General features: G+C 48.0%; 1 protein-coding gene across 1 annotated transcript in view; it reads left to right on the top strand.

Moving 5' to 3' along the window:
• The window catches only part of LOC102571335 (protein mono-ADP-ribosyltransferase PARP14), a 42,159-nt gene that overhangs the window by 272 nt on the left and 27,998 nt on the right, over window positions 1-13,889 (top strand). Inside the window, exons 2-5 of the mRNA XM_014599306.3 lie at window positions 7,180-7,319; window positions 7,420-7,453; window positions 11,455-11,703; window positions 12,513-12,749. Coding sequence (XP_014454792.1) covers window positions 7,180-7,319; window positions 7,420-7,453; window positions 11,455-11,703; window positions 12,513-12,749 — 660 coding nt within the window. The remainder of the gene's footprint in view (window positions 1-7,179; window positions 7,320-7,419; window positions 7,454-11,454; window positions 11,704-12,512; window positions 12,750-13,889) is intronic.

Genomic DNA, 13,889 nt, shown 5'->3' on the forward strand with positions numbered 1-13,889 from the left:
CAGGGGTAGGGGGGCCGGGCCGGGCGGAGCGGGACATCCCGGACCTTCCTCAGGGCCGCGACTTGCGCCGAGCCTCGCCCCGCACGGGCGCCGGCTGCCGGCAGCTTGCGGCTGCTCGTGAAGTCTGCGCTTCGTGTGAAAAACCTCGTTTGCTCTTTGTGACGTGTTTGTATTTAAATAGAGACATGCATGCGTGTGTATCTATCAGGGGCGGGCCATTATTTGGGGCGGAGGGCCGCTTACTGAGTTTCGGCAAGCCGTCCAGAGCTGCGTGACCGCCGGGGCCGGATCCGCGCTCATTTTCTCAGTGTGTTAGGGGCCCGCGGGCCGCAGAGCATGGCCTGGCGGGCCGCATCCCGCCCATGGGGTATATAATATAGACACACCAGCTGCTGACACTTCCTCAGCCTGATGAAGGGTTTTTGAACCCAAAAACTTGTTTAAATTTTTTTTCCCAACTACTTAAGTCGGTCTAATAAAAGATAGCAGATTCATCCAAAGAACCTTGTCTGCCTCTATAGAGAGAGAGAGAGAGAGAGAGGCAGACTAGGTGTGTGTGTGTGTGTGTGTGTGTGTATAGATATAATATATATAGGTATATATACACACACACACAAATATATATACATACATACACACACATACGTGTATGTACATAAATATATATACATACACACATGTATGTATGTACATGTATATACACACACGTGTGTATATATATACACACACGTGCATACATACATGTATGTGTGTATGTATATATATGTACATACATGTACGTGTGTGTGTGTGTGTGTGTGTGTGTATAATGAAAGAGCTGAGGTTTTCCCATTCCCAAAGCGCAGACCTTAAGAGCAACACCAAGAACCGTGAGAGTCGGCAATACTGCCCTTGCCCCTCGCGTATGATCTTGGCTACGAGATCACGTCAACGCGTGCGTCCTACCTTGCGTTGCTCGTGCGGCCCTGCGGAGTTTCACCTTTCCCATCTACTTGAGGCCAAAAAGTGCCATGTGCAGGGACCTGCCCGAGCCGGCCTGCGACTGAGGAGGGCTACGAGCTCCATCATTCACTGGGCGATGGTCTTCCTCAAGGAGCCACGTTCCAAGGTTGATATTGCTAACCGGAAGTGCCAAGGACATGGGGGCCCAAGGGCCCGGGGAAGACCGCTCTAACCTGAAATGTATAAAACTTTCCACATGTCCATCATTTTGGGCCCCACCCTGGCAAAAATAAAAGTCCAAGCCTATGCTACTACCGGCACTGGGATGACTCCGGGACAGTCAGAGATGCCAGGCATGACCGGTTAGGTCTGTGCCAGGGTAGAACAAGGTGCTGGCGTTTTGCTAGCATTTCTTCTGCTGTTCCTGAAATACTCTCAAGTATCTGGAGGAAAAACTAACTGTGACTGGTGAGGGCGAAACAAGCAGAAGGCTGAGACACCAAGTGCTGCAAAATGCCCAGGGCAAGCAAATTTTTATTTTTTTTTAATTTTTTTTATTGGTAATCATAAATCAGTAATGTTGCCAACTCATGATTTTTGGGCATTGCTCTTAAGGTCTACACTTCAGGAAAACTTAGCTCTAAATATTCTTTTAAATATCTATGAAAGAAGGAGCTAAGTTTTTCACATTCCCGAAACACAGACTTTAAGAGCAACACCCAAAATCACGAGAGCTGGCAATGCTGTCAGTAGGTCGCAAACTGCTAAACAGGAAAAGGATTCTGTAGTTGGCAGGGTCCCTCCAGCTGTTGTGTAGTGCAGAACTGCTTTGGGCTGTTAAGGCCTGTGCAATTACCCTGTGATGGCTTCATTATGGGTGAATTTTTGTTTGCTTGTCTGTATAATAGTTTATGAAAGGTAGATGGAGCCTCTGGACCTGCCTTGTGTAAGGGCAGGAGGTAAATCGCCCGGCTCCAAGAGGAGCCCTGGAGGGGAGCTGTGACTTGGAGACTGGGGGGAAGTAAGTAATGGCAGCTCATCTGGCCTTTTAGATCATGTGTGTGCAGATAAGGTGGCTGGAGCCAGTTCAGTCCCCCCAGCTCTGCCCTTCTCCAGTGCTCCCTGTGCACGTACAGCATGTAAGGTGGTGGAGGATTAGCCCTGCACAATCTGTTGTCCCCAGCACCTTACTCCCACCCCAGACAGACTTGCTAGAGGTGTGGGAGCGAACCTTGCACCTCCTTGCTTCCCTGCAGTGCCACTCCAGGGTCAGTGTTTTCTGAGCCCGAGGTCAGTAAAGCCCTTGGAATGATCCTTTTCGTGTTTATTCTGTCTCTGTACCTGTTAATGATGGATTTATACTTCCTAAATAGAAAAGTGGGCATTTTATATGGGCCTGCTTTTACCTACCTGATGCATCATCTTCAGCAAATTCCTGATGCTCATTCCCTATGCTCTTCTGTGATCGTAAATCAGCTCCAAAGGCCTTGCCTGTGGTACCATCCTGCTAACTATAAAACTTTATTTCGGAGTAGACCTTAAAAAGGAAACACTGAACTAACACACGGAAATAAACCTGAAACCAAAAATACCCATTAGATGGAGCTAGAGGTCCAAAAACTCTGTAGAAGGAAGTAAATGAATTATGTGAAAGGCAAGGGTTTCTTAGGGTGTATCTTTTATTGGACCAGCTAGATAATGGTTGGGATAGAGTTAGACTTACGTTAGAGTTATGGTTTCATGGCATTACTGTTTTTGATATCAGGGATAATCCATGCCCAGACCGATGTCATGAGATATATTTTGTAGGCCTGTGCAAGTAAGCAGCTATTCGATCTGGCTTCGGATCTAGCTGCTTCGGATGCCAGCGATTCAATCCAGAGCTCCAGACCGGGTTCCCGCTCCGATCTGGCCGAAGCAGCTCCGAAGCTTCAGAGCCACGTCAGAGTTCCAGCCATAGGGTATAATGGGGGATCAATGAAATATCGATAACTTTGTTGTTTTTTCTCTGATTTAAGTGAAACTTGCAGGGTTGGTGGCCCCTGCTGTGGCCATGAAGTATGCCAAGTTTCAGGAAGATAGGTGCAGGGACTTGGGGGGAATTGTACCTCAAGCTGCTAACAGGCAGAACTTGTGACAGATTCATAGATGTTAGGGTTGGAAGGGACCTCAATAGATCATCGAGTCCGACCCCCTGCATAGGCAGGAAAGAGTGCTGGGTCTAGATGACCCCAGCTAGATGCATATCCAACCTCCTCTTGAAGACCCCCAGGCTAGGGGAGAGCACCACCTCCTTTGGGAGCCCGTTCCAGACCCTGGCCACTCGAACTGTGAAGAAGTTCTTCCTAATGTCCAATCTAAATCTGCTCTCTGCTAGCTTGTGGCCATTATTTCTTGTAACCCCCAGGGGCGCCTTTGTGAATAAAACCTCACCAATTCCCTTCTGTGCCCCTGTGATGAACTTATAGGCAGCCACAAGGTCGCCTCTCAACCTTCTCTTGCGGAGGCTGAAGAGGTCCAGGTGCCCCAGTCTCTCCTCGTAGGGCTTGGTCTGCAGGCCCTTAACCATACGAGTGGCCTGTCTCTGGACCCTCTCCAGGTTATCCGCATCCCTCTTGAAGTGCGGTGCCCAGAATTGCACGCAGTACTCCAACTGCGGTCTGACCAGCGCCCGATAGAGGGGAAGTATCACCTCCTTGGATCTGTTTGTCATGCATCTGCTGATGCACGATAAAGGGCCATTAGCTTTTCTGATGGCTTCGTCACACTGACGACTCATGTTCATCTTGGAGTCCACTAGGACTCCAAGATCCCTTTCCACTTCCGTGCCACCCAGCAGGTCATTCCCTAGGCTGTAGGTGTGCTGGACATTTTTCCTCCCTAGGTGCAGCACTTTGCATTTCTCCTTGTTGAACTGCATTCTGTTGTTTTCTGCCCACTTGTCCAACCTGTCCAGGTCTGCTTGTAGTTGTTCCCTGCCCTCCAGCGTGTCCACTTCTCCCCGTAGCTTTGTGTCATCCGCAAACTTGGACAGAGTACACTTCACTCCCTTGTCCAAGTCGCTGATGAAGACATTGAAGAGTATCGGTCCAAGGACCAAGCCCTGCGGGACCCCACTGCCCACACCCTTCCAGGTCGATACCGACCCATCCACCACGACTCTCTGGGTGCGACCCTCCAGCCAATTCGCCACCCACCGGACTGTGTAGTCATCCACGTCACAGCCTCTTAACTTGTTCACCAGTATGGGGTGGGATACCGTATCGAAGGCCTTCCTGAAGTCTAAGTATACGACATCCACCCCTCCTTCTGTGTCCAGGCGTTTCGTAACCTTGTCATAAAAAGAGACTAGATTAGTCAGGCACGATCTGCCTGCTACAAACCCGTGCTGGTTTCCCCTCAGCATAATTTGTCCTGCCGGGCTCTCGCAAATGTGAGCCTTGATAATTTTTTCAAAGACTTTGCCAAGGATGGAGGTGAGACTGACTGTCCTATAGTTGCCCGGGTCCTCCTTCCCCCCCTTCTTGAAAATGGGGACCACATTTGCCCTTTTCCAGTCCTCTGGGACTTGGCCCATGTGCCACGAGCGTTCAAATATTCCCTCCAGTGGCTCTGCAATGATGTCGGCCAGTGCCTTCAGCACCCTCGGATGGAGCTCATCCGGGCCTGCCGACTTAAAGGCATCCAGTTCCTCCGAGTGACTCTGCACCATCTCAGGGTCTACGCATGGCAGTCTGGCGCCTTGCTGCTGCCTCTCTACAACCCCAGTGAGAGACTTGTCGTGTCCCTCACTTAGGAACACTGAGGCAAAGAACTCGTTGAGGAGTTCAGCCTTGTCCCCCCTGTCTGTCACCAATTGTTTCTGCCCATTTAGCAGGGGTCCTATTCCTCCCTGGGCCTTCCTTTTACTCCCTATGTATCTAAAAAACAATTTCTTGTTATCCTTTACTTGGGATGCCATCCTCAGCTCCATGGTAGCTTTGGCCCATCTAACTGCCTCCCTACAAGCGCGAGCAGAGGAGGTATACTTGTCTTTGGTGATCTCTCCCTGTTTCCACTTTTTATATGCCCCCCTTTTGGCCCGTAGACTGCTCTGGATTTCTCTGGTCAGCCAAGGAAGCCTCCTGGCCCCTTTCCCTCTTCTTCCTCGCATCGGGATCATCTCCCTTTGTGCCCAAAGGATCATTTCCTTAAGGCACAGCCACCCCTCCTGGGCTCCCATCTCCAAAACTCCTACTGTGCAGTGCGTCCTTGACTAATCGCCTGAGTTCATTGAGATCAGCTTTCCTAAAGTCTAGCACTTTCACCCTACTAGTTACCTTACCCACTCGACGTCTGATGGTGAATTCTATTATTAGGTGATCATTGTCCCCCAGATGGCTACCGATCTGTAGGTCCCCTACCATGTCATCCCCCGCTGCCAATACCAGATCCAGAAAGGCATTCCCCCTAGTGGGACCATGTACCTCCTGCGTCAGGTGGAGGTCCTGTACGCAGGATAGGAACCTGCGTGAACAGTGGGACCTTGCTGTCTGCGTCTCCCAGCAGATGTCTGGGTAGTTTAGGTCCCCCATGACTACCGCCTCCTTAGCTTTTATGGTCTCCGAGAGCTGCCTCAGGAGCCCCAAATCTATTTCTTCCCCTTAGTGTGGGGGTCTGTAACAGACCCCTACCACCAAATCCCTTTCTCCTTGCCCCCATGTAACCTAACCCACAATCCTTCTACTTCCTCATCCTTCGATTCTGTCTTGATGAGGGTCGATGTATATTGCTCACTGACATAGAGTGCAACCCCTCCCCCTTCCTTCCCCACCCTGTCCTTTCTGTACAGCCTATAACCCTCAATATGTACCGCCCAGTCGTGGAAAGAATCCCACCAGGTTTCTGTTAGCCCTACTAAGTCGTAGGTGTTTCCTGCAAGCAGGAGCGCTAGTTCATCCTGCTTGTTCCCCATGCTCCTAGCATTAGTATATAGGCACTTGAGTCCTGTGACTGGTGCCTTTGCTGCCCCCCAGCTCCGAATCCTAAGGGGCCCCTTATTTCTTACCTGCTTATTGCTTACCTGTGCTGTACCGCTGGCCGCCACATGGCTTGCAGGTTCCCAATGTTCTCCTTCTTAGATGACACAGATGACCCTGCGTGTGTTAAGGTGCAGCGGGCTGAAAACTGCAGGGGTGGTAGCCCCTGCTAAGGCCACAAAGCCTGCCAGCTGTCAAGGAGATCGGTGCAGGGGGAGTCTGGCTTCTGAGGACCTCTGGCTGCTAACAGGCAAAACTTGTGATGTGGGTGGGTGACACTGTGTGTGTGTTAAGGTGTACCCTTCCTGATGCTGGGGCCTCCGCACAACACGGCAGTGTGTCCCAATGAGGCCTCCTCCTCCCCTACAGCCTCACGCCTGGTCCTCCACTTTACACGACAACAGGTACAATAACTTAGCTGGCTCAACACCAGCAGCAGCAGCAGCATCAAAGGTTCCCAAACTGAACCGTCACAGAGCCTGTCGTGTTATAAAGGAATTGACAGCAAGAAGTAAAGATGTTGTGTTGTGTTGGACATAGGATGTTTCTCATGGTGTGTGATGGCTTATCTTGTGTTTTTATGTCTATATGTTTACTATGAAAAAAAAAAGGAATACTTAAAAAATGTCTCTTTGGAAGCTTTAGGGTTGAAAACCCCTTTGTCAGGCTGAGGAAGTACCTACAGGTGGTCCTGGATGAAAGGAATAGTAAAGAAGCCAGAGGCTGGCATGCAGTGCAGGCAAGAAAGCCAGTCAGTGAAAATGGAAATGGAGGCGTCGGGGGGAAGGGACAGGCTGGGTGTGGGATGTAACAGCGCAGGTAAAAGTGCCGAGGTGCCTGGGGTGTCAGATGTCCGGCCAGTCGCAGTGTGCCAGAACTCCACTGTGTATATTGAGTCCATGAGTTTCTGTACCTACCACCTAGGAGGCTGATGAAGTGCCGTTCACTGTATAAGGACTTGATTGGTTCCCATTTGGCCTTACTTGGCAAACAGGGGCATAGAAAGTAATGACCTGGTCTAATTAAACAAAGTGCAGCTCGTGTCATGATTTTAAAAAGTTTTTTTCTAATGACTAGCCTTTTGTTCCTATAATTTTTACAAACATTTTGTGGGAAGGAGCATGTGGGTTAGTTTTAGAGCACAGCAGTGCAACATATACACAGAGATGCATATCCCTTATACAGAGATTATAACTGTGTTTTGTTGTTTGTATTTTAGTGAGGCAACAAGTTCTTCAAAGAAAGACCCATGAGCTTGACTTGGGAGAAGAAGGAAAATTAACACTGGTTGTCAAGCAGCTTGAAGCACCAAGTGCTACTCAAGAGGATGTGTCTTGGAAAGAGGGAGGTCCTGAACAGGTAAAGTCGTATAATCCTAACCCAGCAAATCTAGAGCTTTGAAATAAGAGGAAGAGTGTGAGGCTGTTTATTAATGTTCTCCTACCATTTTTAATTTTAGGTTTTGGAGTCAGCAAGCAGATCCCCAGAGCAAGGTAAGGTACCATGCATAATACCATCTAGAAATGAACAAAATGAGTCTCTATAAAATGAAAATATTGGGGCTTGAGGTAACAATCATCCTTCAATAATGACCTTTAATTTTGTAGGGCAGGGATGTCAAACTCATTGTACTCAGATCTGTATCAGCTGATGTGCCTCCTTAAAAATTGGCTATCGATATTGGCCCCAAAAATCTCTATCGGTGCACCCCTATTCCAAGGGAATCTTGGCGTAAAAACAGTAGACAGAAGACCAGCATCAGATGTGAGGCATCTTTGTACTCCTTGCAGTTTCAAGGTGTCATTTCCTGCCTCTGTGGCGTGGTGACATTGATACCGCTGTATTCAGTTTGGTTGTATATTCACAAATTGTTATACTAGGTTAAAGTGGAAAATCCTGTGGCCTGCAAAATACAAAACCACAACAGGACATGACAAAAGTTATTATGAAAAATTATATCAACAGAAATTCATAACATTACTGGACAGTGCCAAATGTGGATTTAAGACTCACAGTATGGCTCATTACTGTTTAAAACATCCTCGTATGGCTCATTACAGTTTAACATGTACTTCTACTAATTGCCTGAGGCTCTCCCAGCTAATGAACCAGTTGGCCGGTGTTAGGGTCTTCTGTTTGGCTGCCGGGGAGAGCAGTCTCCCCATTTAGTCTGACCTGTGGCAGTAGACTGCTGGTCAGCTATGATCAGCCTCTCTGATCTGCAGGGATCCAGGTTTTCTGTTTCCTGTGGAAAAACAGGGAAAAAAGGCAGATTTTCCCTTTAAGTGAGAAAAACACCGATTTTTCATTTTAACGGAGAACCACGTGGATTTTCCACTTTTGCAAAGAGGTCTCTGCAGGCGGGCAGAGGTCCAGCCTGCAGGGGATCTGGGGGGAGTGGGAGAAGGGTGGTCAGGCACAGGGGTGCCATGTGCATGTGCACGCTCACAGTGGCATGTGGCCTCTAGGCAGGCTGGAGAGGAACTTCTGCAGGTAAGTTTGGCATGGGGATGGGAGTAGAGGCTCCCCACAGTGAGGGACAGAGGGAGTTGGGCAGGGCTGGGGCTGCTGCCCAGCCCAGATGGTGCATGGGGCTTGAGGCTCGGGGCCGAAAAGTGCAGCTGCAGGGCCCGGGCAGGAAGTGGGACGGGGCCGTGGGTGGCTCATCTGGGGGGTAAGGGTGCTGGCTCCCCACCGCTGAATGCACTTCTGGTGGGGACATGGGGGACACATGCCCCTGCAAGCCCTGCACTGCCTTGGCAAAGTGCCCCCTGCCCACCAAGCAGCAGCAGGGGCAGTAGTGCACAGTTGTGCCCCTTTCTGTTGCTGAGTGGGCAAGGGGAACCTCGCCATGGTGGTGCGGGGCCCCAATGCCCAGCTTGCTCTGCCCTGACACACCAGGTCCCACTTGGGCTGCGGAGGCCCCGGGGGGAGGGCAACAGGGTGGGGAGCCTGAGCTTACGACAGGCAGCTTGCACCCTCCTCGTGGGCTCTGCTCCTGCTGGACTGCCCATCGAGGAGACACCACGCTTCACTCTGCTCCGCTGCAGCAGCTGTTGTCTGCTGTGGGCAGCAGCTGGGACCCACGAGCTGGGGCAGGGGGCTGTGACCCCAGGTCCATGGTCCCTATAGCCCTGGCAGATGGGGGGCTCTCCACCAGATCTGGGAGGGGCAGGCGGTTGTGGGTGGGGAGTGAGGGGCACCAGCAGGGCTGGGAGGTGGTGGCTTGGGAGTGAGGGGCTTGGACCTGTGTCTTGGTGAGTGAAGGGGACAGGAGGAGCTCTGATTTTCCCTGATAAAAAACCCCAAATCAAATACCAAAATTTATAGATAGATACTTAGAATTTATTTTATTGTAGTAATGGGTAGTGGTAGGCTCTTGTAGACTCCCAAATAGCTTTAAATTGCTTTATTATACTGATGGGCACTGGTAGGCTCCCAAATTGCTTTAAAATTGTAAATATATCAATAAAACATCCCATGGGCGACTGGTGGCACTTTAATTAGGGGGGGCACATGCCCCCCCCCCCAGCAACCAGGGGGGTCCCCCCCGTGGCCAATTGCACTGGCCAGGAAGTGGCCGTGGCACTCCCGGAAGTGGCTGTGGCGCTCCCACTCCCAGCCAGCGCTTGCAGGCAGGGCACCAGCACTCCTACCTGCCCCCCCACCTGTCACCTAACTGGGGAACACTGGCTGTCAGGGGGTGCACCAGCACTCTCAGGGGGTGCACGTGCACCCCCTATGCATCGCCACTGAAACATTGTGGTCAATTGATCTCTCTCTATATAGTGGTGTATAATTTTAATCGCGGATTTGGGGGTTTTTAATCAGAGAGTTTGCTGTTTTGATCAGAGAATTTGCATTTTTTAAACCGAGAACACCAAGAATCCTGCTGATCTGGTGCTCTCTGGCTTTCTGGTTCTGACCCTGCTCAGCACTATTTCTGGACTCTGGCTTTTTGGAAATCCCCCTTGTATCTGTTAACTCTGGCCCTGGAACTTGACACGGCCTGTGAACTGGACTCTGCCCTTGGATTTGGTCATTTGCTCCCTGACTGTAGAACCCTGATTTAGCCTGTAACTTGGACTCTGCCACTGGATTGTTCCCTCGGATCTGGCAACTTGGATTCTAGCTCCTGCCTTTCCCCAGTGGCTCAACCTGTAGGCGAGAGCACCTATGACCCAGTCCTTACAGTTCTAGCTCAAACTCCAAAAGATTGCCAGATGCTGGACTAGAGAACAGTATGTTACGCATAAAAACTAATCACCAGTGACAAGGAAATGTACAGTCTTCAGATTAAGAAGTTAGCTAATCAGGAAATCCTTTGGGTGTTTATTTTTAGAGGCACTTTTGGTTTCTCTGAAAGTAAAAGTCAGTCATATTTCAGACAACATAACACAGCAATGTATAGCCTCCCCTCTATGAAAGCTCATTTAATACTGTGTTTTGTGTATCTTCCCTCTTTCTAACAGTGCATACTAAAATTTAGCATCTACTCAATATATAAAAATTTCCAAAAATCTAGAATGATGTTTTGTGCCTCAGCACTCTTTCATCTTTGTATATCTTTTACATTTTTTCACATGGGATATATGGGCTCTTAGTCTTGCCTGTGCTTTTTTTCTGTAGATACATTTCCTTTGACATTCTGTTTATGGAGTAACATAACCAAGGATTCTGACTCTGTTTGGTCATTTAATGGTTTCAATAAAGAGAAAAGGCAAGAAGCCTTTTAAGAGAAAGAAATGGGATGACAATTTAGAAAATAAAAAGAAACAGACAAAATAATACTGAGTTTGCTGAAATGTATTTGTCTAATGAAATGTTGTATTTTCTTGGATGCTTCATGCCTGTAAATAAGTCATGCACCTTGCTTTGGAGAAGGCAGACTGAAGGGAAAAATGGTTTTCCAGAGTTACAGCTGCATACAGCAGGGACAGAGCCTAATCTTTAGGTCCTCTCACACTTTCTTTCCTGCTCAGGTAAAAGCTACATTTTTAAACCATTTTATAGCAGGTTGACAGAACTTCTTGGCTATTTGCCAAAAGCTAAAACTCTAAAGACTAGAGTCCATAGACCGAGCTAGGATTTTGGAAAGAGCTAATGACAGTTGGCAAAGCTGTGAAATGGGAGAAGAGACACCAGGGCCAGCAAAACTCTCACCAAAAGTGACGGGAAAAGGATAGCTTGATTAGTGGAACATCAAGATCATTAAAAAGGAGAGATCATTTCTACCTGTTGTGAAGAGCAATTAGCAGGAGAGTCTAATAAGCGATAGACTCAATTGACTCCCTCAGTGGTGCTGAATAGAAATGCCACTGCTGCTATTCCAAGCCAAAAATCAACTTCCCTGCTTAAAACACATGCCTCAGTTTTGGAAGGCTGTTCTTTGAGGAAAGGGGGGGGGTGCGTGTGTGGGTGTGATGCTAGTAAATATGGTATACTGATTGTGTACAGGTATGCAACACAGATTTGTTTGTATCTCTCAAATTAGATGGACAAAGAAAGGAAGATCCAGTACAGGATAGCAGACTCCAGGAGAAAGCTATCCATGTGGGGAAGATTCAGAAACAGTTTGAAACAACTTCATCTCAGGTTGTACTTGAAAATGTAAAAGCATCTATCACACAGCATATGCTAATTTTGGTGTTGGAGACTGTCTGCGGCTTAGAAGACGATGACTTCAGCGTGGAAAGGATACCTGAAATAGATGTTGCCGTAGTTACCTTCGTAAAAAGTATTGGTAAGACAAAACACACGCTGCCAGTTATTTTCACAAATGTTTTAAAAGGTAGCTTTAACAGTTTAAATCAGTCCCACCAAATAAATTTTGAATACTGAATTAGGATTTAAATTGACTGCAGTTGCAGGAGAGAGATGTAGGTCATATTGTGGGTAGCTCCCTGTAGACATCTGCTTGGCATGTATGTGAGTCAACAAGATAGTCAACATTTTAGACTCTAGAAAGAATCTGATGGAAAAGAAAACAGAAAATATTATCCTCCATGCTTTTTAAAATGATGGTGACTTCACATTGAATACCGTATCTATTCTGGTCACCCCATCTTAGAGGCAAATGTAAGTGGATCAGTTCCAGTGGTGGATTTTTAAAATTATGATGGTAGATCTATAGAAAGACTTCAAAATGATAAGAGATTAAGATTAGAAGCACTTTGTTTCAAACAGAAGGTATGTATAAGAGGAATTGAGTCAGAGAGACTGCAAATATAGAAGATAAATGTTTTTTTTTATCTATTTATCTTCTCTTTACCTATTAATCTTTGATTATGTTACAAGAATGAAGGGTCAGCCAGCAAAACTGAAAGACATCTAATTTAAAACTGATTACAAGAAATATGTTGTTATACAATGCGTAAGTAGCTAAGGAACAAAACTTGTGCAATTAACACTAGGAAACTTCCCCAGCATGGAAAATGGTTTCACTGAATGCATACATCGAACCAAACCACATTCAGCAGCATTCTAGAAATCACACTCGAGCATTACAATAGTGCCGTAAAAATGTTGAGTTATTAACTTTTCTGCTTTCAGATATCACAGCGTTTGTGCATAAATGTACCCAACACAAGAGGACCCAGGAATTAAACATTACTGCCAGGCCTCTTGAATTGACACGGAGCATCAAGGCTGAAAATGTGCCACCTGCTGTTTCTAAAGCTTATCTCACAGTCTACTTTGAAAGCCCAAAGAGAGGAGGTGGGCCAGTATCAGATGTTCAGCAGTTACCTGAGGAGAATTCAGCTATCATTACTTTTTGTGATCGTAAAGGTAATACTGTATCATCTGCAGAACTTATTCTTACTAACAAATGAACATGATACTCTAAAAAAAAATGGTTAACCGTCATAGGGGGTTGGAAGTAGGTTCCTGTACTTGGAAACCTTGATTTGGTATCACAGAAGCAGGGTACCTAGGCCACGTTCCAGCAGATGCTTAGTGGTTTCCAGAGACTGCAGTACAACCTCCACTCAACATTGGCCACACTAAAAGAGCTTCATTATCTCTCAGGATTTGGCTGCGTTCCTTGCCATCATATGCAACTCTGACCAGAGCTGCTCGCTGCTGGGTGGCAGCACCCATGCAAGCTATGAGCACCCCAGGGGTCCCTACCTGCTGCCGTCACCACCACTGGTGGTGGGGGCTGTGCCCCATGGTGGGGGATGGGTTGGGGGGTCTTCACATCCACACACTGCCCACCCAAGCTCCACACTCCTGCAACCCCCCTGGGTGCGGGCAGCCCCAAGCCCATGCTCCCTGCCCCTGCCCAACTGCTGCTCCACGCCCCCCAACACAGCTCCCCCCACGCCTGCTGCTTCCCTACCTCCTGCCTGGAATGAGCACTGCAACAGGGAGATGTGGAGCTGCTGGACGCCAGGGAAGCTAAGCCGGTCCCCCCATCAGCTGCGGCAGTGGCAACAGCAACCCCACTTGGAAGCTGCATGCTGGCTGGGTCAGGTCCTTCTGTGCGTGAGGTTAGGAGTGAGGTGCACTGGCTGGGCAGCGTACACTTAATTGGTGGGCGCCCGCAGACCAGATTAAATTGCCTGATGGGCTGGAATTGGCCCACAGATTGGATTTTGTGCACCCTGGCTTAAATGCACATGTAGATGGTGACGTCTGGCTTAGTTTACTCTGGCTCAAGTTGTGCCATAGTTGATTCAGTCGCATTTATTGCACATGTAGACACACCCGACAGGTAACAATCTTTCCTTTGTGTCATGAAACCAATGCCTCATCATGGTATTAGGGCCGCCTCCATTAAAGAACTTCATATATTAAGAGTCTTAGGCTTTCAGAATATTTTTTTTATTTTGATTGAAGGCCTCTGCTAGGGGATTGATTTTTTTTTTTTCTCCTAACACTTTCAGTATTTGCTGAAAATGTATAATTATGTTACACATTCATATG

Source organism: Alligator mississippiensis, chromosome 4 (assembly GCF_030867095.1).
Source record: "Alligator mississippiensis isolate rAllMis1 chromosome 4, rAllMis1, whole genome shotgun sequence".
NCBI classification, from domain to species: Eukaryota; Metazoa; Chordata; order Crocodylia; family Alligatoridae; genus Alligator; species Alligator mississippiensis.